This window comes from Henckelia pumila, chromosome 4 (genome assembly GCF_033568475.1).
Source record: "Henckelia pumila isolate YLH828 chromosome 4, ASM3356847v2, whole genome shotgun sequence".
NCBI lineage: Eukaryota > Viridiplantae > Streptophyta > Magnoliopsida > Lamiales > Gesneriaceae > Henckelia > Henckelia pumila.
In genome coordinates this window covers 3,745,661-3,770,397 of record NC_133123.1, presented here as the reverse complement: position 1 = coordinate 3,770,397, position 24,737 = coordinate 3,745,661, and the positions used below count along the sequence as shown (strand labels likewise).

General features: G+C 36.0%; 7 protein-coding genes and 2 non-coding genes across 12 annotated transcripts; 3 read left to right on the top strand and 6 right to left on the bottom strand.

Annotated features, from left to right (window-relative positions):
- Window positions 1-546: 546 nt before the first annotated feature.
- Window positions 547-1,005, bottom strand: LOC140894495 (2S seed storage protein 1-like). Its single transcript, XM_073302993.1, has one exon. It carries the CDS (start codon window positions 1,003-1,005, stop codon window positions 547-549), a length of 459 nt encoding a protein of 152 aa, XP_073159094.1.
- A 2,857-nt stretch (window positions 1,006-3,862) lies between these two features.
- On the bottom strand, window positions 3,863-4,321 carry LOC140894493 (2S seed storage protein 1-like). Its single transcript, XM_073302992.1, has one exon. The coding sequence runs from the start codon at window positions 4,319-4,321 to the stop codon at window positions 3,863-3,865; it is 459 nt and encodes a 152-aa protein (XP_073159093.1).
- Window positions 4,322-5,039: 718 nt separating this feature from the next.
- LOC140866551 (protein LHCP TRANSLOCATION DEFECT) lies at window positions 5,040-6,760 on the bottom strand. Its single transcript, XM_073271567.1, has 2 exons — window positions 6,412-6,760; window positions 5,040-5,555 (listed from the first exon to the last, which is right to left on the bottom strand). The coding sequence occupies exons 1-2, from the start codon at window positions 6,703-6,705 to the stop codon at window positions 5,298-5,300; spliced, it is 552 nt and encodes a 183-aa protein (XP_073127668.1). The 5' UTR covers window positions 6,706-6,760; the 3' UTR covers window positions 5,040-5,297.
- A 1,030-nt stretch (window positions 6,761-7,790) lies between these two features.
- Window positions 7,791-8,689, top strand: LOC140894488 (uncharacterized). The gene is made up of 2 exons (XM_073302987.1): window positions 7,791-8,253; window positions 8,610-8,689. Exons 1-2 carry the CDS (start codon window positions 7,791-7,793, stop codon window positions 8,687-8,689), a joined length of 543 nt encoding a protein of 180 aa, XP_073159088.1.
- Window positions 8,690-9,003: 314 nt separating this feature from the next.
- Window positions 9,004-13,785, top strand: LOC140863037 (microtubule-associated protein TORTIFOLIA1). Of its 4 annotated transcripts, none has more exons than XM_073266145.1 (7): window positions 9,004-10,118; window positions 10,841-11,032; window positions 11,325-11,427; window positions 11,522-11,728; window positions 11,819-12,072; window positions 12,146-13,027; window positions 13,139-13,785. In XM_073266145.1, exons 1-7 carry the CDS (start codon window positions 9,423-9,425, stop codon window positions 13,331-13,333), a joined length of 2,529 nt encoding a protein of 842 aa, XP_073122246.1. In that variant the 5' UTR covers window positions 9,004-9,422; the 3' UTR covers window positions 13,334-13,785. The 4 variants fall into 4 exon arrangements, with proteins under 4 accessions (XP_073122246.1, XP_073122245.1, XP_073122244.1 ...); XM_073266144.1 differs by having other exon boundaries at window positions 11,522-11,899; window positions 11,969-12,072; XM_073266143.1 differs by having other exon boundaries at window positions 9,005-10,118; window positions 11,546-12,072; window positions 13,139-13,784.
- Window positions 13,786-14,464: 679 nt separating this feature from the next.
- On the bottom strand, window positions 14,465-14,545 carry LOC140870240 (small nucleolar RNA R21). The gene has a single exon (XR_012147210.1). It is a non-coding gene; the product is annotated as a small nucleolar RNA R21 (small nucleolar RNA).
- Window positions 14,546-14,736: 191 nt separating this feature from the next.
- On the bottom strand, window positions 14,737-14,813 carry LOC140870239 (small nucleolar RNA R21). The gene has a single exon (XR_012147209.1). It is a non-coding gene; the product is annotated as a small nucleolar RNA R21 (small nucleolar RNA).
- A 2,567-nt stretch (window positions 14,814-17,380) lies between these two features.
- Window positions 17,381-21,316, top strand: LOC140864045 (vacuolar protein sorting-associated protein 22 homolog 1). The gene is made up of 7 exons (XM_073267940.1): window positions 17,381-17,633; window positions 17,717-17,827; window positions 18,186-18,321; window positions 19,017-19,171; window positions 19,825-19,932; window positions 20,595-20,684; window positions 20,763-21,316. Exons 1-7 carry the CDS (start codon window positions 17,583-17,585, stop codon window positions 20,865-20,867), a joined length of 756 nt encoding a protein of 251 aa, XP_073124041.1. The 5' UTR covers window positions 17,381-17,582; the 3' UTR covers window positions 20,868-21,316.
- Window positions 21,317-22,189: 873 nt separating this feature from the next.
- LOC140867435 (fatty acid desaturase 4, chloroplastic) lies at window positions 22,190-23,126 on the bottom strand. The gene has a single exon (XM_073272508.1). It carries the CDS (start codon window positions 23,111-23,113, stop codon window positions 22,220-22,222), a length of 894 nt encoding a protein of 297 aa, XP_073128609.1. The 5' UTR covers window positions 23,114-23,126; the 3' UTR covers window positions 22,190-22,219.
- Between the last annotated feature and the right edge of the window lie 1,611 nt (window positions 23,127-24,737).

Sequence of the window (24,737 nt, the reverse complement as noted above, 5' to 3'; positions counted from 1 at the left end):
ATCCATTTTGATATTCTTATTGATCCATGATCATTTTGATATTCTTATTGATCCATCATGAACTTCGCTACACGCATAAGACTTTTTGATATTCTTATTGATCCATGATGAACTTCGATTTGCTTCAGCTTCATTTCTTGATTTTGGTCTAATTAAAATCCACTTCCTATGGGAAATTGAATTCTTATACAAATTAAATGGGCGGATTTCCATTTACATACATGAGTAAATAGTTATATCTTCTTTAATTAAGTCTGTCTTCATTTGTCAAGAAGAATGGGTAGATAAATCACCAAGCTTTTAATTCATAGATATGTTGAAGAAAAATAATTATAAACCTTGGAGTCGCAGTAATATTATAAGGACATACTTTATTCAACCCGAAACCGGAGAAGGTACAGTACAGTACTCATACACGCTGCTCCACCATGTTAAATGTACAAATTACACACACGATAGTATGCATAAATTCTACTTAATTCCACAAATTCGAGGCACAACTTTATTCTCGGGGCATGAGGGGCAAGCGTGGGGCTATGGAGTACTTCAGAAAGAACTGAGGCGGCACTCCTCACGCATTTGCATTCCGCACATTTGTGGAAGATTCTCCAGCATTTCCCTCATCTCTCGCATTTCTCCCTTGCTTCCCTCTTCTCTCTGCTGCTTCCACATCATTTTCATGACTTGGCACTTGCATGGAGAGCTTATTTGCTCCATCTGCTGGCAGCACTGCTGGAGGTGCTCCCCTTGGCCACCCATCGGATTGCTCACAGCAGTCCTAAGGAAGGAGACATCCAAGTACTTTCCTCCCATTTTCTCCTTCATCCACATCTGGCAGTGCCTCATCTTCTGCTGCTGTTCGTATTCCTGCATGCAGGAATCTCCACCGCCACGTGGGTTCACGTCATCCACCACCGTGGTGGTCACCACCGTGGTGTAGGTGGTGGCGCTGGCCACGGCCAGAAGAGCGGCGAAGAGAGCGGCGAAAGCGATGACTTTAGCCATTATATTTTTTTGCAGTTGATTGTTTGATACTGAATTATGTTTGTTGTGAGGGAATGGAAAGGGGACGAGGGTGGTATTTGTAGTGGAGTGAAGCGTTTGCATGGCGAGAACGTGGAATGTGAGTCACATGCGAACCGGAAACAGGTCGAAGAGGTGGCATCACCATTGAAACCGAGCTTCCACGTGTGTTAATTCATGCAAATGCCTGGGTTCTATACATGATACGAATTATCATTTAACACTCCCATATTTGGCAGTATCTGATTATATATGTTTTTAGAAATATAAATTTTCGAACAATGAAATGTATATTCAGTTATAAGAAGAAAAAAAACTCAAATGATAGATTATTAGGGCGATTGATAATTCTTGAACCTAATTAAATAATTGTCACTTTATTGATTAATACAATATTTTTGAAGTGATATTCGGGATCGATTTAATTTATAAATTATAATATAAGTAATATTTTTTTATAAATCAGATCAAATCAAAAATTCATTATAAAATTAATCCGTCGTCAGACGATTTCATAAAAAAAATTTTGTAAAATCTTTATTGAAAGAAATTTTTTATTTTTCAAAAAAGGAATCGAAATCTTAATTTATTGCACTTATTAAGTTAATATACGATATTTTTTTTAAATAAAAAAAAAAATTTAAAGGAAACAATGGCCCCTTGTCGCGCGTCATTATTATTATTAATTAAAAGGGTTGTTTTGAATATGTACATCAGTACATGCTTCCCTTGAGGCCTTGACTTGAATGTTTAATCAAAGCGATTAAAATTGATTTTGATGTGTAAGGCTTATAAAATATATAAACTTCACAAAATCAAATTAAAATTTAATTTTTAGATGTAGTATGAAAATACTAACATGCAGTTTATTGTATTAGTCCAAGAATTTACCTATTATGCAACAAAAAATAACAAAATTTTTACGTCTTAAATTTTTTTTAAACAAAACGCTTGAAGTTTATTTGAGAACTAGCTCAAGGTAAATTTAATTAAGACTTAGTTTGTAAAAGATATAGATTTTTGTGCTAATTAATTTTAAATAAAGTGTAAAAGACCAATCGTACGTAGTCACAGAGATTAACAAAACCAATCATGGCTAACAACCTTTAAAATTTTAAAAAAAATTAAAAAATTATAATTTTTAAAATTGAATTCGTGGTAACTAATTAGTATATATATATTATTATTATTTTTCGTAGGATGTTGCATCGTAATCTCAATTTTTTTGGTATACCGAATATACCGAAATTATTTTTTCTTTTAAAATTTTTCACGATATATCGAAATTTGTCGATATACCGAATTTTTTTTTATTTTCGATACGGTATCCGGTATAAAAATTCTCCATACCGAAAATTCGATTCGGTATGGTACCGATATGAATTTATTCATACCGATACGATACGGTATGATATACGGTATCGTAGTTCGGTACGATATATCATACCATACCCGGCCCTACCCTTGACATCGTCTACATGGTATTGAAATTTTAGATGATACATCTAAACTATTAATAAAACAAGAGGGTGAATAATAAGTGCATTTTTTGGTGAAGCTTTTTTTCTTAATTTCAAACTTACCCTTTCATATATTAACTTTTAAACATATTTAATTTTATAGAGATGGTTAAATTCTCATATTTTATATAAAGAATTATCTTACTAAATCTAACTTCATATTTAATTTTATAGAGATGGTTAAATTATCATATTTTATATAAAGAATTATCTTACTAAATCATATATCATATTTATTTTTGTACAATTAGTAACTAAATTGAAATCTTCAAAAAAAAAAAAAAAATACACTACAAGGGGATATACTATGGTCTGAGTAACCTTTTAACCCCAAAAAAAAAACAAACAAAAATCTCCACATCTCTTTTTGACCAATCATGTGATTACATATTAAAAGACCAATCATGTAATTACATGTCACCCGCAGGGTGACCAATCATGTAATTATATATCACCCGCAGGGCACTACCCTGCGGGTGACATGTACTAAACTTGCCCTGCGGGTGACATGTACTAAACCAGAAGAATGATAACCCACCGCAAGACACTACTCTGCGGGTAACATGTACTAAACCAAAAGAGTGATAACTCATGATGTGGATGTATATATGCTCGATTATTTTTACATTTTCTCTCCTAAGTTATAATAAAGAGTAAAAAGCGTTATAAAATTATATATAAAAATCCATTATTTATAAACTTTATTTAATTGTATCTAATAGATATACTCTTTACAAAAGCTTTTTTCACGATAAACTTCAATTTCCAAGTTCGTTTTCCTCCCATGCATCTGCTGGCACACAATCATGGCAACTTCTCGAATATTCCTGAGTTCCAACTGTTCGAGAAATATACACAGTTCTATTAGCTAGTAGTTTGGGACTTTGAAAAGGGTTTAATTTCATGAATTACCCATGCAGTTAATCATGAGTAATGGGGTCAATATACATTCGTTAAAATTATTTCTGGTGATGGATAAGAAATATGGCTTTAATATTCAATCGTACGTCACGCATTTAATTTATCAACATGTTAATTAATGTTTCATAAGTTGCTGATCAAGAATAATTATAAAAAAAAGACATATTTTATTCAACCCGAAACCGGAGAAGATACACTCACGCTGCATGCACGTACACCACCTTGCAAAACTCTACTACAGTAAAAATTACACACACGATTGTATGCATAAAGTCTACTTAATTATTGCATACATTAACCATAAACCAGGCGCGACGTACGATTCGCGGGGAGAGAGGCACAACTTTATTGATCTCTTGGCATGAAGGCAAGCAAGCGTGGGCTATCTAGTAAGTACTTCAGAAAGAACTGAGGCGGCACTCCTCACGCATTTGCATTCCGCACATTTGTGGAAGATTCTCCAGCATTTCCCTCATCTCTCGCATTTCTCCCTTGCTTCCCTCTTCTCTCTGCTGCTTCCACATCATTTTCATGACTTGGCACTTGCATGGAGCGCTGATTTGCTCCATCTGCTGGCAGCACTGCTGGAGGTGCTCCCCTTGGCCACCCATCGGATTGCTCACAGCAGTCCTAAGGAAGGAGACATCCATGTACTTTCCTCCCATTTTCTCCTGCATCCACATCTGGCAGTGCCTCATCTTCTGCTGCTGTTCGTATTCCTGCATGCAGGAATCTTCACCGCCACGTGGGTTCACGTCATCCACCACTGTGGTGGTCACCACCGTGGTGTAGGTGGTGGCGCTGGCCACGGCCAGAAGAGCGGCAAAGAGAGCGGCGAAAGCGATGACTTTAGCCATTATATTTTTTGCAGTTGATTGTTTGATATATACTGAATTATGTTTGTTGTGAGGGAATGGAAAGGGGACGAGGGTGGTATTTGTAGTGGAGTGAAGCGTTTGCATGGCGAGAACGTGGAATGTGAGTCACATGCGAACCGGAAACGGGTCGAAGAGGTGGCATCACCATTGAAACCGAGCTTCCACGTGTGTAAATTCATGCAAATGTAAAATACCTAGGGACCTGCTGAAAGATATGGAGCCAATAGTTGGCAGTATCTGCTTGTGTTTTAGAAAAATAAATTTAAAAATCATTATCGCACATAAGTTATTATACGAGGCCTATTACACACGTATGTAACTAGTAATTACACATTTGCAAAGATACAAATTTGCAGTGTATATACGAAAGGGATTTGAGAAGACCTCTACAAAACACCTGCGCATGTTTGGAGAACATCAAGCGGACAGAAACAAACCTTGTGAAAATGAAAATTACAGCTTATCAAAACGTGAAACAGCTAGCTTTCATATGCGAGATTCTGAGAATGTGATGCATATATTTCTTTATCAACTAACTATTGATCAATTCTTATAACAGTAGATTCATATAAATCCTATATCAATTCCTAGATCAACATGGATGGCTCAAACTTTTCACTCGAATTACTCAGCTCATTTATAATTTAAAAGAAGACCGACCAAAGAAGCCAGTTCTATTTTGAATGTGCTAAACGCAATGTCTGTAAACCACACAAAGGATACTATCAATAAAAAAAAAAACACATAACCATTGGTGTCTGTCCGCAAATATACTCAGTGAGCAACCAAAAAAAGCCCTCAAACTTATCTTACAAGTTTAGCTAGAGAACTGACCGATCACAAGGTAAATTTATACAGCAACCACCGATTGATCTGGGGAACAAATACAACATGAAGACAAGATAAAATCTTTAGGGACAGAAAAGTGCAGTCTTGATATGCGATTCAAGAATCATCAAGCTTTTTGCACAGAAAAGCCAAGAATAAATTCCTTGATTTCATCGCTGGTTGCTCTATCCAGCGCGGTCCGACCCTGTGCATCCTTGACGGTGTAATTAGCTCCAGCTCGCATCAACTCTTCGATCTTCGGTTTATCACCCTCTGAAGCAGCCATCAATAACAAAATATCGACAGGGTGGATGTTCTGGTTCAATAGAGCCTCCATTTTATCGTATGAACCCTCCACAGCTAACATGCCCATATAGTTGAAGTACTGCTCAAAAAGTTCAAATTGTCATAGAGACCATGTTCTTTAAGAAGATTAAAACTATTAATTAGAAGATCTAGATGAGGAGATACACTTTGAATCTATCAATGCAGCATCAACTTCAAAATTTATACTGGATAAGCCTCGACGACATATTTTATTGCCTCGTTTTCAATCATAACATGCACAGTCCTCACCTTCAACATTTACTACGTAGTATTCAAACTAAACCATCTAAATTTGTTATCAATGATACTATAGCATTTATCCAAGCAATCCAAGATTTGCCCATCTTGTAGCTTAAATTCTATCTACACTGCAGCTTCAAGCTTGAAATGGATATCTAACTGGTGTATTCAGTAAATATTCAATCAATCGAAAACTACCTCTATGGTTCTACTAATCAAGTGAAAGTACTGCATGGGAATCCAGTATTGACATAAATAATATCGCCATAACCATACTTTCGCAAGCTTTTCCTACGAAAATCAGGGCAAAAACAGAGGAGTTTTTATTTTCTGTGAAATTTCTCTAAAACTAAAATCTTTGCCCTCAAATCCACCTCCGAATCCATTACCTACACGGCTACACCAAAGCATTCAACCTGCATTTTCGGCGTTCTAAAATAATATGGAAAATAATCAGCCATTGAGTATCAACTATCAAAGATTAGGCAATACTCAATGTTAAATCTTTTTCACATTCTGTTTTCCCAATTTGACGAAAAAGAACAGCGTCCGTAAAAATCGGCCAACATATAAAACCACAGTAATCGCCACTGAACACAAAAGGAAGCCCAGAAAACAATTGCCAACAATTAAGGCGTAAGCAAGAACAAAATCAGCAGAGATATATACTATACCTGTTCCACATCATCGCGGTCGAAATCATCGCGGGACTGACTACCATAAATGCCGGCACCTTCAGCATCGACTCCATTCTTCCCGAACTTGAACCAGCAAGTGGTTCTCGAACCGCAGCTGGTTCCCAATTTTCTTGTGCTTCTGCACCATCCAAGACTATTTGCACACCCCAGAAATGGACAAGTCCGCTGCGGGAGAGCTACCACAGCAGACCCACTCGAAGAAGAAGAAGAAGATCCTACAGGTTTTGATGAGAAATTTGGTTGCAGAGAGAGTGGAAATGTTGACGCCATTGGCGATTATTTCAGATTTTCACTTTACTTTGGAAACCAAACGGTTCTTATCATCTATTAGACTCTTGGGGATTGAAATCTGAAATAGACTGAGATAATTGTTTAGTAAATGTGAATAATATATTATAGATATATATATATTTACTTCATCTTTTGTTCAAGAAATCAGAGTGGCGCAGCGGAAGCGTGGTTGGCCCATAACCCACAGGCCACAGGATCGAAACCTGTCTCTGATAAATTTAATTTTTTTAAATCCTTTCGTTATTATAAGTGTAAATAAATAAAAATATATCATATATTATATTAGAAAAATTGCAAAAAAACATTATAAAATCTAATCTATCTATTTTATTTTATAATAATTGAGGGTATCATAGAAACTGCTTTAGTATGTCAAATATTCTTTCACGATTATTTTTCATGTTTTACAATGATTTATCTTTTTTTAATTTAAATATTTAAAAGTTTTTTATATTATCTTCCTCATTCTCAACCACTAACCAAAAAAATAACTCTCATTCTAACATCTCCACTACTTCATGTTTCAATTTGATAAATTAGTTCTTCCATTTATTTCTTGATTACAAAAATTAAATTTTAATCTATGATAATTAATTTTTTTTTGTGTGCTCCGGTTATTAGTATAATTTTAATAGCTATCAACTTGGTACTACAGTAATATTCAATGAATTTAGGATCTCTTAAAAAAAAGTTATATATCCTTAAAAAAAAGTAATATATCAGATTCTTATTGTTTTTATCCTCTCATAGACTGATACCTTTGGGCTTTTATAATACAACGAGGCTCATCTTTTCTGCAAAGCCCATGTTTTATCCTGATTCTTCAGCACTAAGACCTTTACTTTTTGGATTTCACAGTTCAAGTTTTATGGATCTTTGGCAGTGCGTTGTCAAGAATACTAGTGGTACAGATCTTGGAATCTTTGCAATGGTTTCTTTGGAGTATCTGGATAAACCGGAATCAATTTGTTTTTCATGGGCGGTGTGAATTAGTTGGTGATGTTGTTAATCGTGCAGGTACACTACTAGTGCAATATTTATCATGTCAACCCACTGCCTCTCCCATGACTCCTTTGCAAGCATGTCGAACAATATGGAGTGCACTTTCATTGGGTTTCTTCAAAATTAATGTTGATGCGTCGATTCCACCATCGACTGCATTTATTGAAGTGGGAGTGGTCATCAGAGATGCCCAAGGTATTGTATTGTTAACTCAAGCTACTCGAATTTTCGGAATTTTCTCGTCACAGGTAGCCGAATTATTAGCAGTACGTGAAAGTATCAAAGTTGTTCAAAATCATTGGAATCAAGGCATACTTGAGACTGATGCAAAGAATGTTGTGAAGGCCATTAACCATCCATTTCCATTTTATGCTGATGTTCTAATTGTTTCCTGTATTCGCCAAGTTTGCTGTCATGAAACTGATTTCATTGTTCATCACTATTCACGATCCGCTAATAAAGTTGCTCATGCCCTTGCATCTCGAGATGTGACCCATGGCCAGATTATTGCAAATGTGGAATCAAGTGCTTTGTTTTTGCACTTTTGTATCTATTGACTTGATGAGTATTTAATAAATAACTTCTTTACTCAAAGAAAAAAAATGTGCATAATAAATTATATATATATAATTACTGATTATTATAATAAAAAAGTCGGCGTGGCGCAGCGGAAGCGTGGCGGGCTTCATAACCCGCAGGTCACAGGATCGAAACCTGTCTCTGACGAGGCCTATGTCTAGAGTAAGCTTTTTAATCCATTAATTTCATATTTTGAGCAAAACATAATCAAAACATGGGGTTAAAAACACAAAAACTGATTTTTTTTTAAAAAAATGAAATATGAAAAATAAATGTTTTTAATGATTGTAAACACTTTTTAGATGGTAACAATAAACTGGTTAATGGACTTATTGGTGCAACAGTGTTTGGTAGCTCATCAAAATACTATGACGCACATTAATCTGATGGGGCTTGCATACCTATTGCGAAAAGGGTGGATTCAACAGCACCTCAATAATATTTTCTATGGGCCATCAACTTTTATGTTATGTGATGGAGACAAGTACTCACAGTTAACATGTGTCATATATAACTTGTTAAAGTGTTTTCATTATGTCCCTTAACCATATGTTGAATTATATTATTTTTTGGGCCCTTAAATTCAAATTCCCATGTGCACTCTTCTGATTGATTATATACCCAAATTATTCAGCCACAACATGCCAGTTTACTACTGCATTCATTTATTACTTGACTATGCTCTAATAAAAAATTATCATCCTATTGGAATCAGATCTGAACTTTTATATATTTGATGGATATTTCCCAATTCTTGCAAAAGAAGGAAAAAAAAAAGGTTGAAAAAAATGAAAGAGGATAATTTATACGAGTAAATTAAAATTGGATTACTTGTATTGAGAATGGGGAATTTGATCCACTCTTGAGTCACAGATCTATCTAACTGAGCTTTCCAGCACAGCTGCTGCTCTCATTTTTGCTTTCGATTTTAGTAACCACCATTGATTACAACCCCTTCCTTCCTTGATTCTCACCCTTCCCTTCGAATATCTTGCATTTTCAATTCAAAAAGATTTCAAATTTTACCTCAGTACCCGTCTTCCTTTTCCTCTTAAATTCAAAAAAACTTGAATTTTTGCATCGTTTAGTTGTTATTGTGCTGCAAAAATTCAAAAATGAGTTCGCAAAGATCTTCAAAACCCACGAAACCTCCCAACCAGACAACCCCTTTGAGATCTTCATCTGTTTCTTCCTCATCTTCGTTGTCGTCCCATTTGGCCATGGTTGAATTGAAGCAGAGAATCCTTACTTCACTTTCTAAGCTAGCCGACCGAGACACCCACCAGATCGCTGTCGAAGATCTTGAGAAGATCATAAATGGACTGTCAAGCGACGGCATTTCAATGCTACTCAACTGCCTTTACGACGCCTCCAACGACCCCAAGCCTGCGGTCAAGAAGGAAGGTCTCCGCCTCCTAGCCGTGCTATGTGCCGTACACACCGACCCTGCCGCGACCCACCTCACCAAAATCATTGCCCACATTGTGAAAAGGCTCAAGGACTCTGATTCACAGGTCAGGGACGCGTGTCGTGATGCCATTGGCTCTCTGGCAGGGTTGTACCTGAAGGGCGGTAATGGTGGGGATGGAGTTGCTTCTCTGTTTGTGAAGCCTTTGTTTGAAGTGATGAATGAGAATAACAAAACTGCCCAAGGCGCCGCGGCCATGTGTTTGGCTAAAATGATTGAATGCGCCCCTGACCCGCCTTTGGTTACGTTCCAGAAACTTTGTCCGAGGGTTTGCAAGCACTTGAATAGTCTGAACTTCTTGGCCAAAGCATCACTGTTGCAAGTGGTTTCCAGTTTGTCCCAGGTTTGGTCCCCAATGATGAGGATTGATCTGCTTAGTTGATGCTTGATATCTTATGTAATTCGCCTTTTGAATTCATTACTACTAGGAATTTTTGTTTGTTTTTGTTTTTTATATATCAATCGGAATTTATGAGAAGAGCCTGCTGAAGTTTGACTGTATCTCAAGCTATATCTGATGATTTATTCTACCTTTTGTAGTATGTTTAATAACACCATTGTGAGAGACTAGATCAATCAAGAGCTATATTTGATTGCTTATTACTTTTTGTATATATTTGATAACACCATAGTGAGAGTATATCGGCGGAATATGGAATATTTGCCATATTGGTTTCTGCTGTTCTGCTTTGTGCTTACACATCCGAGGCAAAACTCCTAGACTATGATGAACTTGTACCAGACAACGTTGTATTACATTGCTCTAACAAATCACTGTAGCCGGGATGATTTTGATATGTGCTAGAATCCATCCTTCTATGCTTTATTTGTATCTATGTGGTTTCCAAAAGTTTGGCTGTACTGAAACATGTGCACAAACGAGTGAATTGGTCTGTACCGAAAACATTTATGCACCAACCTTATCCAAGTCAACGAGGATTCAAAATTGTCATCATATTACTTTACATATCTGGCATCTTATTATACACTAGGAGATTATGATTCCTGTGGATGAATTTCAACGGGCAATATTTCTTCTGCTCATTGTGCTTCATAATGTTGCAGGTTGGAGCAATCACACCTCAAAGCTTAGAATCGTTGCTGCCAAGCATTCATGAGTGTCTTGGCAGTTCAGATTGGGCCACTAGAAAGGCTGCAGCTGAGGCTTTAATTTCTTTACCTTCCAACGTGAGTAACATAACACCAGAAGGAGCTGCTTCCACATTGAATGTGCTCGAGTCTTGTCGATTTGACAAGGTATGCATCGTGTTATATCTACCCAAACCATTGTATCCAAACAGTATGATATCTTCCTGAACCATGTTACAGTTTTTTTATCTTTTATGAATATCTGTCCTTGATGCAAAAGAAAATAGTTAATATGACAGTTGGGTGAGGTATATTTTCATCTGTGATTCTCCACTTCTGAAATGGTGTTTGATTTTCTAAAATAGTGATTTTAGCTGGGAAGTGTAGTCGTTTGGGGATGTATTACTTCTTGTATCATGGGTAACCTAACCAACTATTACAATGTCAACGTTTTCCTCAGATTAAACCTGCAAGAGAAAGTATGACCGAGGCCTTGCAGATATGGAAGAAAATTGCTGGGAAAGGAGATGGATCTTCAGATGATAATAAAGCTTCATCTCATGGTAGGCTGTCTGGTCAAAAACTTCATCATTGAATTTATAATTCAAATAGAATTTTTCTCTTTACATGTTCCATATTAAAATGCTCAATATTCAGAGGGTGAGTCTACTGACCCATCAGATAGAAACGATCTTACAAGTCTCGGTGATAAAGGATGCGGAAATTCTGTAAAGGATTCAGCCAACGGATTGTCCCACAACATTTCTGACAAGACTGTAGGGATACTAAAGAAGAAAGCCCCAGCATTGACCGACAAAGAACTGAACCCTGAATTCTTCCAGAATCTTGAAACTAGAGGTTCGGGTGAGTTACCTGTAGAAGTTATTGTCTCTCGCCGATGTATTAAAGCTTCAAATTCACAAATTGAGGAAGAGTCAGAATCCTATGATACAGATCTGAATGGGAATGCTAGGCTTAACTTACAGGCTGGTGAAATCAGAGGGAAATATGGAAGCATGGAAAGGGGCATTGTTGGTGAACGTGGTAATTCTTCTAATCAGCGAGAGTCACCCAACATTTATCCTGATTTTTCCAGAAATCCAGGTCAATCTGAGGGATTTATGAGTACTAAAGGAAACTGGTTGGTAATTCAGAGGCAATTGTTACAACTGGAGAGGCAACAGGCTCATCTAATGAATATGTTGCAGGTTCTCTTATTTTATTTGCAGCTAGATCTTGATTCCTGAATTGGCATTTATGAATGTTTCTTTTCCATTGCAGGATTTTATGGGCGGGTCTCATGATAGCATGGTGACCTTAGAAAACAGAGTACGGGGCCTTGAGAGAGTTGTTGAAGACATGGCACGAGATATGTCTGTATCCTCGAGCAGAAGGGGAAGTAGTTCTATGGTAGGATTTGAGGGATCTTCCAATAGGTCTCTCAGTAGATACAATGGCTTTCCTGACTATTCTGGTGGAAAACTTGGAAGAGGTAACGATGGGCGCGGTCACTTTGGGGAGAGGTTTACTGCATTTGATAATGTTTCTTCAGGACTGAAAGGTAGGGGCTCTTCTTGGAGATCTGATGTGTCAGATTCTTGGGACTTCCCCACATATGGTAAAAATGGCCAAATTGTCTCAAGGAGAGCTGGTGGTGGTGGTCCGACAGACTTCAGAAATTCTAAAACAGAAAATGAGGCTGATCAGTCTGGTAGCCGGAGAGCTTGGGAAAACGGAGCTGGGCCTGTTAGATTTGGTGAAGGACCTTCTGCAAGAAGTGTTTGGCAAGCTTCAAAGGATGAAGCAACTTTGGAAGCTATTCGAGTTGCTGGTGAAGACAATGGAGTTACACGTAATGCTCGAGTGGCGATACCAGAAATGACAGCTGAAGCACTAGGAGACGATGGTCCAGTGCAAGAACGTGATCCAATTTGGACATCTTGGAGCAATGCAATGGATGCTCTTCATGTTGGTGATCTGGATTCTGCTTTTGTCGACGTTTTGTCTACTGGAGATGACCTCTTACTAGTAAAACTCATGGACAAGTCAGGCCCTGTAATTGACCAACTCTCAATTGAGGTGGCCGGTGAAGTTCTGCATGCTGTTTCACAGTTTCTTTTGGACCAGAACTTGTTTGATATGTGCTTATATTGGATTCAACAGGTATAACTTCTGTTTCAATGTCAGTATTTAAAATTTGGTCTTTTCACGCGACTTCATTTGTCCCGTGGTAAAGGATGAGTCTATTTATCATGTTCTGCTTCCTTTATTTAGTTGGCAGACATTGTCCTCGAAAATGGTCAAGATGTTCATGGCATTCCGATGGAAGTGAAAATGGAGATTTTGCAGAATTTGCAAGAATGTTCTTCGGTAGACCTGCCTGAGGACTGGGAAGGCGCGTCAACCGACCAATTGCTACTGCAATTGGCATCTGCCTGGGGAATTGATCTGCGAAATTTGAGTAAATAGCTTTAGTAATTCCTTTTCGCTTGATGATGGTGTCAGGAGTTGAAGTTTGATACACATTTTATATTTACACACCCTAGCTCAAATGCCTGGAGTGCATTGTTAAATTGCAGTAGCATCAATCTTGAAATGGATGTAGAGAATTTTGTCGGAGTGCATTATTTGTTTACAAATTCTCGGAGATATTAACAGAATTGTGTGTTGATGACTTCGATCACTTTCATTCAACCAATTCGTCGTTTGTTTTATGTATTTTGGCTACGATTATGTTTATGTTAAAACCCTATTCCTCTTTCCATTTCTTCTTCTCTTTTTTTTCCTTTTTGTTGAAGATGTTTACTTGATTTTGAACCAATGAAATCTGGTAAAATGAACTGCAGCATTCCTACGAGAATGAATGCCAGACAAGCAGCATGCGTACGGCTTGAGGAGGCCCTTCAGTTTCTAAGCGAAATAAAATTTCATAGTTGAGGTAATGTATTGTAGAAATACTGCTTGAAATCCAAAGTTCATGTATTTATACAATTTCATCTTTATTGAGATTGAGATGTTTGCACGTTTAGAGCAACAATGATGGAATTCTGGTTTTCTGTTTAGTTTTTTTTTTTTAACAAAGCAGCCATTGAAATCCAATACAACGTCAAAAATAAAGAGCTGGGGCCAGTTCCAAATATTTACGTGCAGTTATTGAAAAATGAATCAAAATTCTGACCGAGTATTCATCGGCATCATTTGTTCAGTTAAGATGTAAATTTATCAAGAAATGAGGTTTTCTTATGGAAACTACATACATCTTCCCTCTCATTCTTCAAGGTGTTGATTCATAGACAGATGGAATAGACGATGATCCTCGGATAAAATCAGAATCCAACAGTGGAACGGAGGTGGAAAAGGGCTCTTCACTTAATTCCAGTTCCGCACTTATTATTTCATCCAATATTTGAATCAAGCGAGAATAATGTGACCAAAAACCGGTGGAGGTGAAAAGGCCCCAAGACATCAATAAAATTACTCAACAAGATTAGGATGAGCAAGGAGACTCTAAACAATAATTTCACAGGAAATCATCGATTACCATGGAAACTTGCTCAGCTCCACACTTGCCCAAGTGAAACTCATTACGAAAACTTTCCACATCCCTCAGAACCAATTTCGCATCAATGAATTCAGTCTACTTTTAACGATAAATTTTTTTCAAGAAACATCATTGGGATGCAGTGTAGTAGCGCACAAACACACACACGCACGCTGGTAACAAAAAGATATTTCAAATCACGGATTTCTTCCAGATGATAACATAAACAAATTTCATGAAATCATGGAGCACAGCACTTTGACTGTATGCTGCAAAAGATTGTTTTTTTTTTACCAGAAGAAATTGAGGGGGTGGGGGGCGTGGAGAAGAGAATCCCTCGGAATAATAATATCATCATCGATATCAGGCCACTACTTTTGATTTATCATGACGTTCGTCACAGGGATTTCGAAATAAAAAGATTTTGAAAAAAAAATGGAATCTCTAGAGAGAATTAACCCTAATTGACGCAGAAGGAACAATCGAAGCTGAATTACGGCTTTGGCAGAGCGGCGATTTGGGGATGGAAGTTTTATACCCTGCTTATATAGACGAGGAGAATGGGCCGGGTAGTTACATATCACATGTTGGGCTTCTAACCTACGTGAATTGTGGGCCTCATCGAGTCAACATTATTCAATTTTTTTTCCAGTCGGCCACATAACAATAATCAATTTTCACATTGCGATTTTAATTTTAAACAATATATTTTTGTAGAAAGTAATTTACCCAAAAAAAAAAAAAAAACCACGAAACTAAAGTCAAATTTCTGTTACAATAGTGTTGGTAATCTCTAAAAATAAGTTATTAGAGATTTTGTCTTAACAACTATATAGATTGAGATGCAGTATCTATTATTTAAAACTAGCGTTTTTTGCACGTCATGCGTGCATATATAGAAATTTTTTATGCTATTTTATTTTTATGTTATTTGTAAAAGTCACGTGATTAATTAAATATTCAAAATTTTAAAAGTGATAACAATCTAATCTAAAAATTTAAAAATACAAACAAAGATAGAGCATGTCATTTTAAAAAATAAGATAAAATTTAATTGCAAAAGAAATAGGAGATCATATAAAATTACTAATTTATCTAATAATTTTGATTTTTGTTTGGAATTAAATTAGTATATAATTGTAATTTCATCTCAAATTTCACCAATTAATTTAAAGTTAGTTAATTAAAGACTCTCTACTATAATAAAATAGTAAGATAATAATTTTGGTTTTTGTTTGGAATTAAATTAGAATATAATTGTAATTTCATCTCAAATTTCACCAATTAATTTAAAGTTAGTTAATTAAAAACTCTCTACTATAATAAAAGAGTAAGATACATAAGTTAGATTCAAAATAAATAATTTTAAAAATAGTTTAAGATTTTGCTTTTAGGTTGCCTGCGAATGATTTGAAGTTATAGATTTCAAATTTATTTGACCACTTTTGATAAATTTATGTTTGATGGATTTGAAATATGTCCCTTCCTAATCAATGCAAATGCAATGCTAATTATGATGGTTCGTAATACATATCTTATATAAGATTTGTGTCATTTCAAAATTCATCGTTAAAATTAGGGGTGCAAACGAACCGAATCGAGCAGAATAATGGTAAAATTTTAAGGTTCGAATTCGCCTCGATAAGAGTATATTCGAGTTCAAGCTCGATTCGAAGTTCGATAATTTTAAATATTTTGGCTCGAGTTCGGCTCGAAATGAAGTTCGGGTTCGAGTTCGGTTCGAAATATTCGAACCTATTCGTGAACTATTCGGATATTATGGTTCGAAAGCTCGAAATGAATATATATTATTATATAATTATATTATATTAATTAAATATTAAGGCTCGCGAACTATTCGCGAACTATCGAACAGAGTAATTTCGGCTCGAGCTCGGCTCGAAAAAAAGTTCGAACATGTTCGAATTCGGCTCGAGTTCGATAAGCTCGAATACGAATCAAATATTTATCGAGCGGACTCATAAAACTCAAGAACACGTTCGATTCATTTGCACCCCTAATTAAAATCCACTATTAGATCAAATACTTTATTGCAAATCAAATTATCTCATCCAGGTGCAACATTAAATATTTTCTAAAAAAAAATACAGTAATACCATACAAGAATTTATCTTTTTTTTTTTAAACAAATAAAAGTAAAAAATTCACCCCGTTTGACATTTTTTTTGGCTTCTCGATAATTATTTTTTTCAGTATTTATTAAAACAATTTTTAGTTAAATAAGTAATTTTTTGAATAAAAATACCTTTCTCTAAAACACACACTCTAGATTTTTAATGACTTTTGTAGACTTTAAAAGTTTAAAATTTTTATTATATTTTACCAATATACATACTAAATTGCTAGGGCGACCAATTCTAATGCTAGTCCTTGTATTTTTTATGATGCCCCTTCTTTTATTATGAATGTACTAATCTCGGATTGTAATAACTCTTTGATAATTAAATGAAATCTTTGTTTTGTGGGTTCAAAAAAAAAAAACACACATATAATATATTTAATAGTAACATAAAATTTCTCAAAATTTTAAAACACAAAAATATCAAAATTATAATTTTTAGTTGTGTCTATAGCTAGACCACATAAAAAAAATTTAAATATTATTTAGAACACAATAATTTTGAGGAGAAAAGTTTCGAGAGAAATATGACCTGATGTATTTCTTTGATTTTGAAAAAAAATGATTTTTATTTCGAGATTTTTTAATTGATATAATTTTTTTTTAAAAATAATATATATTTTTTAAAAACCACATTTAATACTATCAACTACTCGAATCTTAACAATTTTATCACATTTTACGTTAATCCTGTTTAATATCGTTTTTAATAACACTGGTAAGAAATAAGATGGACCAAAAAGAAAAAAATTAGACGGTACTTAAAAAAATAAAACTATTAAAAGCTTTTGTAAACTATTAATTAAAAATAAACAAATAAATAAAATACGTCGTCTTCCCCTCTTCCTTCATGACATCGCAATTGCAATTTGCAAATGAGGTGAACTATATTGGTGCTGTCGAAACGGCTTTACGAGGAAGTATCGTTGGAGCTGCAACAATAAACCAACGAACGACAATTTCTCACCTGCGTACTTGAAGCGAGAATCCCCTTCCCCGATCAATTCTGTAGCTGATTCGCCCATCGCCGTTCCGGAATGAGGCGAAGACCCGGAATCGGTGGCCTGCAGAACGCCGCCGCCGCCAGGGTTCCCCACTTCTCTCTATCTACGTTGATAGGTTGCTCTCGTTGGATATATTTTGTTATAATTTTGTGCTGTGATTAATGTAGGATCAATATCGACTGCTGGGGGAAAATGTAGCAAAACTGCGGACCGATCTAATGAAAGAACAGCTCGCTACTTTTCGTTCCCAGCTTGAGGACTTTGCTCGCAAGCATAAGGTCGTCTTATTGTTTTTGTGTTTAATGTTTTGTGCAAGGCTTTGTTGATCTTTAGCCTGTCCTGCTGGCTTAAATTTTGCATCTTTCTTATCTGAAAGATAGTGGGAGGCTTGTTAGAAAATTAATTGGGTTTCAAATTTCAAGCTGTAGTTTTGCTGTTGTCTCCGCAAAGGCTGTAAGGATATAGGCGTCAAAATGTCTATGCTGGAAAAATATGAAAATGTTAAAGAAAGAAGCTACATCTATTTCTTGGTGTTTTAGTTTTTGAAAAACGGGATGGAATTAACATTAGGCCGATAATATTTTTGATTTTAATCATTTTCTTATAAAATATTTGTATTTCCTCGTGTTTGGGCAGAATGACATCCGCAAGAATCCAACTTTTCGATCACAGTTTCATGAGATGTGTGCTAAAGTAGGAGTGGATCCTCTGGCCTCTAATAAGGGTTTTTGGGCTGAGTTATTGGGCATTGGTGACTTTTATTACGAACTTGGTGGGTACCACCAACCTTCTTACCTGTGTTTTCACTTGTGCAATCCACCATTTGCCACATTTGATTTTGATATGCTTGTCATGACTTCATGTCAGTATGTGAACTTGCGTATTACTTGTGCAATCCACCAATTGCTACATTTGATTTTGTGTTAGTTGGAAATATACTCCCTTCTTTGTTTTTATATATCTACCTTTCCATTTCCTTCTCCTTGAATTTTAAGATTCCAAGTTTTAATTATATATTTTTGTCAGAATCTTTCCTCGGTTGAAATACTTACTTTGAATCGATGAGGCTACACTTCATCCGAACACTTATGAGATCACTTTATTTTTATTAAATTAATGAGACTACACTTCATCTGAACACTCGTGTACCTTTCCGCTTGATGAAATTTTATAGCTCACGTTGTCTGTATTTTTACTTGTCTGTTCTGCATCTTATTAGAATATTAGTTGGGATGAACTTCTTAGTATCAAGAAAGCATTAATTTTGAGGTGAACTCTGTATTTTGAGATGTACCATGTGTTATAGTTCATTTTCTCACTCGGTGAAAGTTTACATTAGGAAAACATTTAGTTGCATCTCACAACCTTCATTTTACGATTGTGTTTGTCTGATTCATACGTCTATAATTTTTAATTTGGTATTTTCTCTACTTATGTCTGATAAAACTAATCTATTTATCTAGTCAGGTGTGCAAATTGTTGATATTTGTCTGGCCACTAGACCTCTCAATGGTGGTTTGATCAGCTTGGAAGAATTATGCAATGTGCTAGGTCAAAGAAGGAAGAGTGCTCGTGAGGCTGTTTCTCAGGATGACTGTTTGAGAGCAATTAGTAAACTGAAGGTAATGTAGAATTTTGGCGAGAATAACATAGAGTCTTGATGGGAAAAGAAAAAAGAAAAAGTCCTGTAGTGAAGACAGGATAAGCTTTAAATTGCCTTATTTGCTACCATGCACTAACGAACCAATGCATGAGAAAGTTTTATTGAGTTTCAGAATAAAGCCTAAAGTTTTTGTAGTCTGATGTGGTTGCTAGTTTGGCATGATACTTCAAGATTTGCATGTTTAATGTACAACAACCTGAGACTCAAATCTTTTTCCCACCAAATTTTAGCTGGAGGATGCAACAGTCTTGACATATTTTGGGAGATTTGGATCATGTGATGAGCTCACCAATTGAACAGAGGTTGAATCTTTGAATTAATGACTATTGAGTCATTATTCTGACTTGGGCAACGGAGAGAATGTTGAGATTTCTTGCCTTAATGTTACCCTAATAAAGTATTTATTTGTGTTGTGTAGTTAAGCATTCCTCCTCTTGGATCTCAAATTTATTCTATTAATTGCTAAGATTATCCCTGTTTTTACTGCTGGATTGATTGTGTAGGTTTCTGGTGATCACTGGAGATACCTTATACTGACCCTTTAACTTAACATCCCATTTCACTTGCATCTTTGGACCGTGTTGTTCAAGGATAACTCTATTGTGTTTCCAGGTACTCGGTAATGGTTTTGAGGTGATATCTCTGGGTAAAAAGAAGCTTGTTAGATCTGTTCCTACCGAGTTGAATAAAGACCACAATGAAATTTTAGAGCTCGCTCAGGTTCTCCTAGCCTATACATTATTTCCCATGTCAAGCTCTTGAATATGGTTGTTCACTTGCTCACATTCACACATCTTAATTATTTCACAATTTTTTGGAGGAAAAAATTATTTAATTGCTCCATTAAAACTAGACGATATTGAAGCAGTTTTATTTCTTGCTTTCTATTATCAATGTTGCATTTTGTACTTATCTTTAGGTTTGAACATGTATGACTATATAGTTATCCGAATAACTTAATAATGAACTTCAGGTCATGGTTTGACCCTTGATGCGAGACAAAACAAAATTTGGGACAGATTGTAAGCACTGTTTCTGAGACAGAACTTAAAAATGCTTGTGAATAAATTTTCATGTTCAAAACTGGCCCATCATTGACCCAACGAAGTCTGGAGGTGCCCATAATACCAATCTTCACAGTTTCAATATAGTATGGAACCTATAATTTGATTTAAGTTGGCTCTGATTTCAGCAAGTCCACCATATTGTATCTCAGGGGTTCGATTGGCTGTACCCTCCATGCCCCTCGGCCTCCTCTTCATAATGATGCAATTTATTTAGCAATTTCCTCCTCTTGCACTGACATTTATATCATAATTATTACCTTGAAACCTTTTTTTTTGTTCTTAAAATGATTAGTTACCTTGCTTTGTTTGTTTTAGGGTCTAGGCTATGTGACAGTTGATGAGGTACAAAGACGGCTCTCTTGGGCATCAGGACGTGCAATTGATGCCCTTGAAACTTTACTAGAAGTAAGTCATATCTTCTTCATCAACATGCTTATGCTTTAGAATTTAACGAGTGTTAATCGATTCAGTTTGGTAATACAGGGAGGTCTTGCTATGATTGATGATGGTCACAAGGATGGCAGACGTAGATATTGGTTTCCCTGTGTATCATCTGTTTCTTCCTATGCAGTGATGGATGCTGTCTAATATTTCTTCGTCTTCTTGTTGACCCTGAGTGTTACATGGTGTATTCAATTTTGCGTCAGGCGAACTTATTTTGGGGGTCTTGTTCCGTCAAAAAATTAAAATGTGGTATTCTTGTCATCTTGTGGACCTTTTCCGTCTGCAAAGTCAACCAACCATTCGTAAGTTGGGTGTATATGATGGAATATGCCTCCATACCCCTCTGCAGCTGAGCATGATTCGTGGGAATATTCAGCATGATAAAATGTTTAGACTTGTCATGTGGCCCTAGTTATCAGGAACATTTGAATGGTGTTGTAGTTGTGTAACGTTTGGAGACTTTGATGTGACATGAATAAATGTATCCTATATTGTGTGAAGCAAACCAACATATAGTTTTGGGATTGTTCTACATGTACAATTTCGAGGCCTGCAACAGATTATTTATGTATAAAATTTGATTATTCTTTTTTTGTTTGTGGTGCTAGAGAGGTTCCCTCTTCATACATCATTAAAGTCGAAAATTTGTATGGTTTGTATATCGATGTACAAGTGACAACCGATGGATGATAGCTGTGTACAATTTACAAATTATGGTGGCAAGACTTGGCTTTACCGATGAAAGTTGAGGGACACGCGAGATTGGAACTTTGAAGTAGAATTTCGTTAATGTACATATCATTGTTTTCAAAACCGGACTGACCGGAACCGGTCACTGGTCCGGTTCGAAATACTTCAAATAACCATTTTATCGGTCGGACCGTTCAGAACCGGTCAAAACCGGTCGAACCGGCTAAGAACCGGCCAAGAACCGTTTTCAAGAACCGGCCAAGAACCGGTCCGACCGGAATTTTGATTTTTTTTTTATTTTTTTTAAAAAAATTAATTTTTTTTAAAAATAATTAAAACTTTAATTTAATATTTTATTATATATATACATTATTAATGGAATTTGTACATTCTTAAAAATATTATTGTACTATTATTAGAGTTTTTTTAATTTATTTATTTAATTTTAAAATTATATATAACTATAATTAATATTTTAAATATATTTATATTGTTATTTATTTTTAAAACTAGGATAAATATATTTTTTTGTCTATTTATATACATCTTTTAGGTTTTAAATTTTAAAATATATTATTAATTTTATTATATTATATAAACGGTTTTCCGGTTCGACCATCCGGTTAAAACGGTCCGACCGGTTGAATCGTTTTTTCAAGGTAATCCGGTTCGATCACCGGTCCGGTTATGAAAATATTGGTATATATGATCAAATGATATGTTACAGTAAAAAATTCGAGTAACCCAATCTGTTCTTCATACACAAAAATAATATAAAATGAATATTTGAACAATGGTATTCCAAGTTATGGAGCCAAAGATGCAGTTTCTGCTTCTTCGGTCCAATCAGAGTCGGGTTCAGTCCATGATCTTGGCCTCACCCCAAACTTGAAGAAAATCGCCATTTCCAGCGCCTCGAAAAACCTCGACTCATCCAAAATCTCATTCCACATCCCACTCACTATGCAGTAGTTGTTGTTATATGGTGTGCGGTGGTGCGCCGCGTGTTGCGACCTCGATACCAGAACTCCGGCGTCTTGCAGTGCCACCACCAACGGCGGGAGTTTGCTCTTGGTGGTATGAGCCCACGCGTGAAACTGCTGACTGAACATAATGCAGCCCGAGCTCACGGAAACGAACCCCATTACTGTCGGATCGTCGCAGATGAAGTATATCGGGAGGACAGTGAAAATCGTGCCTTTGGCCAGCGAGTGTAAGTTGTTGGCGAACTGTCGACGTGCGATAATCCAAGGCCACTTGTGGTGACCCTGAAACGCTTCAATTTGCGCGCCGAAGACCGGTGTTCCGCCGTCGCCGTAGTTGTCGATGCCCCAGTGGTAGACGCCGGAGGCGAGATCGGCCAGCACGTAGCCAATCACGCCGGCTAAGATGGGCTCGAGCCAAATGTGGGATCCCTCAGCTGCAAATACAGATTTCGCTAGAGATATCAACACAGTGGTGCAACCGCCTGCCACCCATGCACGCTGAGGCCACGTAGATTTCAAAGTTGGGTCATTTAGCACCGGGGAGCCGCGGCTTGTGAGCTTGGGTTCGAGTTCCAAGTTACCCGGACGGTGGTGCTTGGGCGGCGCCACGGCAGAGCAATGAATTAGTCTGTTAGGAAGGGAAATTCGATGGCGAATTCTGGCACCGTATACAAGTTTATTAAGAGCTGGATTGGAGTGAAACACAACGTCCATTGAAATAAATATTAGTGCCTGTGATCAAGAAAAGCGAGTACAGAGCCAAATATATGTATGTACAAAATCACAATGGAAAGTGCGGAATTGGAAATCAAGAATTGGTGGCTGGAATTGGGATTGGGCGTGGCGATTCTGGGATGTGGCTTAGACCCCTGTTGCGTGGGGCAATAGCAGTCGTAGACACTTTGTGAGACTCACAATGTTTGTTTCATTTTCAAAGCCTTTGCGGTCAATTAAAGAGAGCTCTTGAGGAAGGCGACGTGAATCACTTGTTTCATTCCGGCAAGTTGATCATGGAATTCGCTAGAATATTGCGTGCAAAATAAGGTAAATTATATTACATGTTAAACTTGAGCAATGATATAAAATATTTTCGAGTAAGGGAGAGACTTGAGAAGCGACAAACCCATATCATTACTGTAATTAAAATTAGTACATAATTGTGCTCTTCAACATTTCACATTGGTTTCTCGATCCACCAACCCAACAATATAGATCCAATAACTTGGCACCTTAAATTGGTCAACACAGCCCAAACGGCAGACGATTGCCAAACATTGGACATATCATCAAGAATAATTGAATAATACTAGTGTTAGTTCCGGGTATACAAAATACGCATTGAAAGATAGCGGTCGTGATTTACTACGTCGTTAAAAAATGGTGAGTCATGTGGAATTTGAATATGCAGCCCACTACTCGTAGTTCTATTAAAAGACATGGTTAACTTATAAGTTTATAACAAGAAGCGGATTGAATATTCTCTCACCGGTTCGTAATGAATTTTGGACCATCTTTAGTTTATTGGGTAGCTCACTATCTGAAAAATATAAAAAGAGAGACCCTTCCGCCCATTTTGTTGAACTTATTGCGTAATAATCCAATTTATCATCCCGATTATTTATTTAATTGGTTGAAACATAAAGTAAAATTGTCAATTTTCCTTTACAATTGTTTGTTTCCGTACTTTATAAACTCACAAAACAAAATGATATCTTTTTATTTAAAATTCATTTCTATATTGTGTCTGATATTTTCATAACGTCTAAATTAAGTAGAAACCGTTTTCAAAAGTTTTGAATAGAACCAGTTTTTGCTAATATTAGGGGCATGACACATCGTATGATCAAAACAGTTATGTATGTGATAAAATCAAGTTAATTCCTTTTTTTTTTCCTGCAATGTACACTTTAAAAGCTAAAAACAGATTTTGGTATAAATTGAATATGTCGAGAGTTTTTTTGCCTTTTATTAAACGTATTCAAAACCTAAACAAACTTTATACTTTATAGTACTGTATGTATGTATAATTTTAAATATATATATATATATTGTTCTTTTATGGTGCCAACAACTATGCCAAACTCCGTGACCACCATGTACAATAGGTGAGTTGACCAACACAATTGGTGAGTTGACTTATACATGATGGACACGAAGTTGGGCATAGTTATTAGGCACCATAAAAAAACTCTAAATATATATATATAAAGAAAAAACTTCTTCGGTTCGTCCTACGTCAACGGATGGGAACAGAATGCATGTAATATTTATTTCTATCACATATTATAATATTACATATCATAAATAATCTGCTTTTCCTAAAAAAAAATATATAGTT

Bases quoted from the DNA above. Each gene is read 5' to 3' on its own strand.
- LOC140894495 (XM_073302993.1), bottom strand. From the start codon at position 1,005: ATGGCTAAAGTCATCGCTTTCGCCGCTCTCTTCGCCGCTCTTCTGGCC.
- LOC140894493 (XM_073302992.1), bottom strand. From the start codon at position 4,321: ATGGCTAAAGTCATCGCTTTCGCCGCTCTCTTTGCCGCTCTTCTGGCC.
- LOC140866551 (XM_073271567.1), bottom strand. From the start codon at position 6,705: ATGGCGTCAACATTTCCACTCTCTCTGCAACCAAATTTCTCATCAAAA. The intron at 5,556-6,411 runs GTATAGTATATA...CTTTTTGAGCAG, and splicing joins ACCGCGATGATGTGGAACAG to TACTTCAACTATATGGGCAT.
- LOC140894488 (XM_073302987.1), top strand. From the start codon at position 7,791: ATGACTCCTTTGCAAGCATGTCGAACAATATGGAGTGCACTTTCATTG. The intron at 8,254-8,609 runs GTGCTTTGTTTT...AACACTTTTTAG, and splicing joins TATTGCAAATGTGGAATCAA to ATGGTAACAATAAACTGGTT.
- LOC140863037 (XM_073266142.1), top strand. From the start codon at position 9,423: ATGAGTTCGCAAAGATCTTCAAAACCCACGAAACCTCCCAACCAGACA. The intron at 11,033-11,324 runs GTATGCATCGTG...CGTTTTCCTCAG, and splicing joins AGTCTTGTCGATTTGACAAG to ATTAAACCTGCAAGAGAAAG. The intron at 13,028-13,138 runs GTATAACTTCTG...TCCTTTATTTAG, and splicing joins GCTTATATTGGATTCAACAG to TTGGCAGACATTGTCCTCGA.
- LOC140864045 (XM_073267940.1), top strand. From the start codon at position 17,583: ATGAGGCGAAGACCCGGAATCGGTGGCCTGCAGAACGCCGCCGCCGCC. The intron at 17,634-17,716 runs GTTCCCCACTTC...TGATTAATGTAG, and splicing joins AGAACGCCGCCGCCGCCAGG to GATCAATATCGACTGCTGGG. The intron at 20,685-20,762 runs GTAAGTCATATC...TTGGTAATACAG, and splicing joins CCCTTGAAACTTTACTAGAA to GGAGGTCTTGCTATGATTGA.
- LOC140867435 (XM_073272508.1), bottom strand. From the start codon at position 23,113: ATGGACGTTGTGTTTCACTCCAATCCAGCTCTTAATAAACTTGTATAC.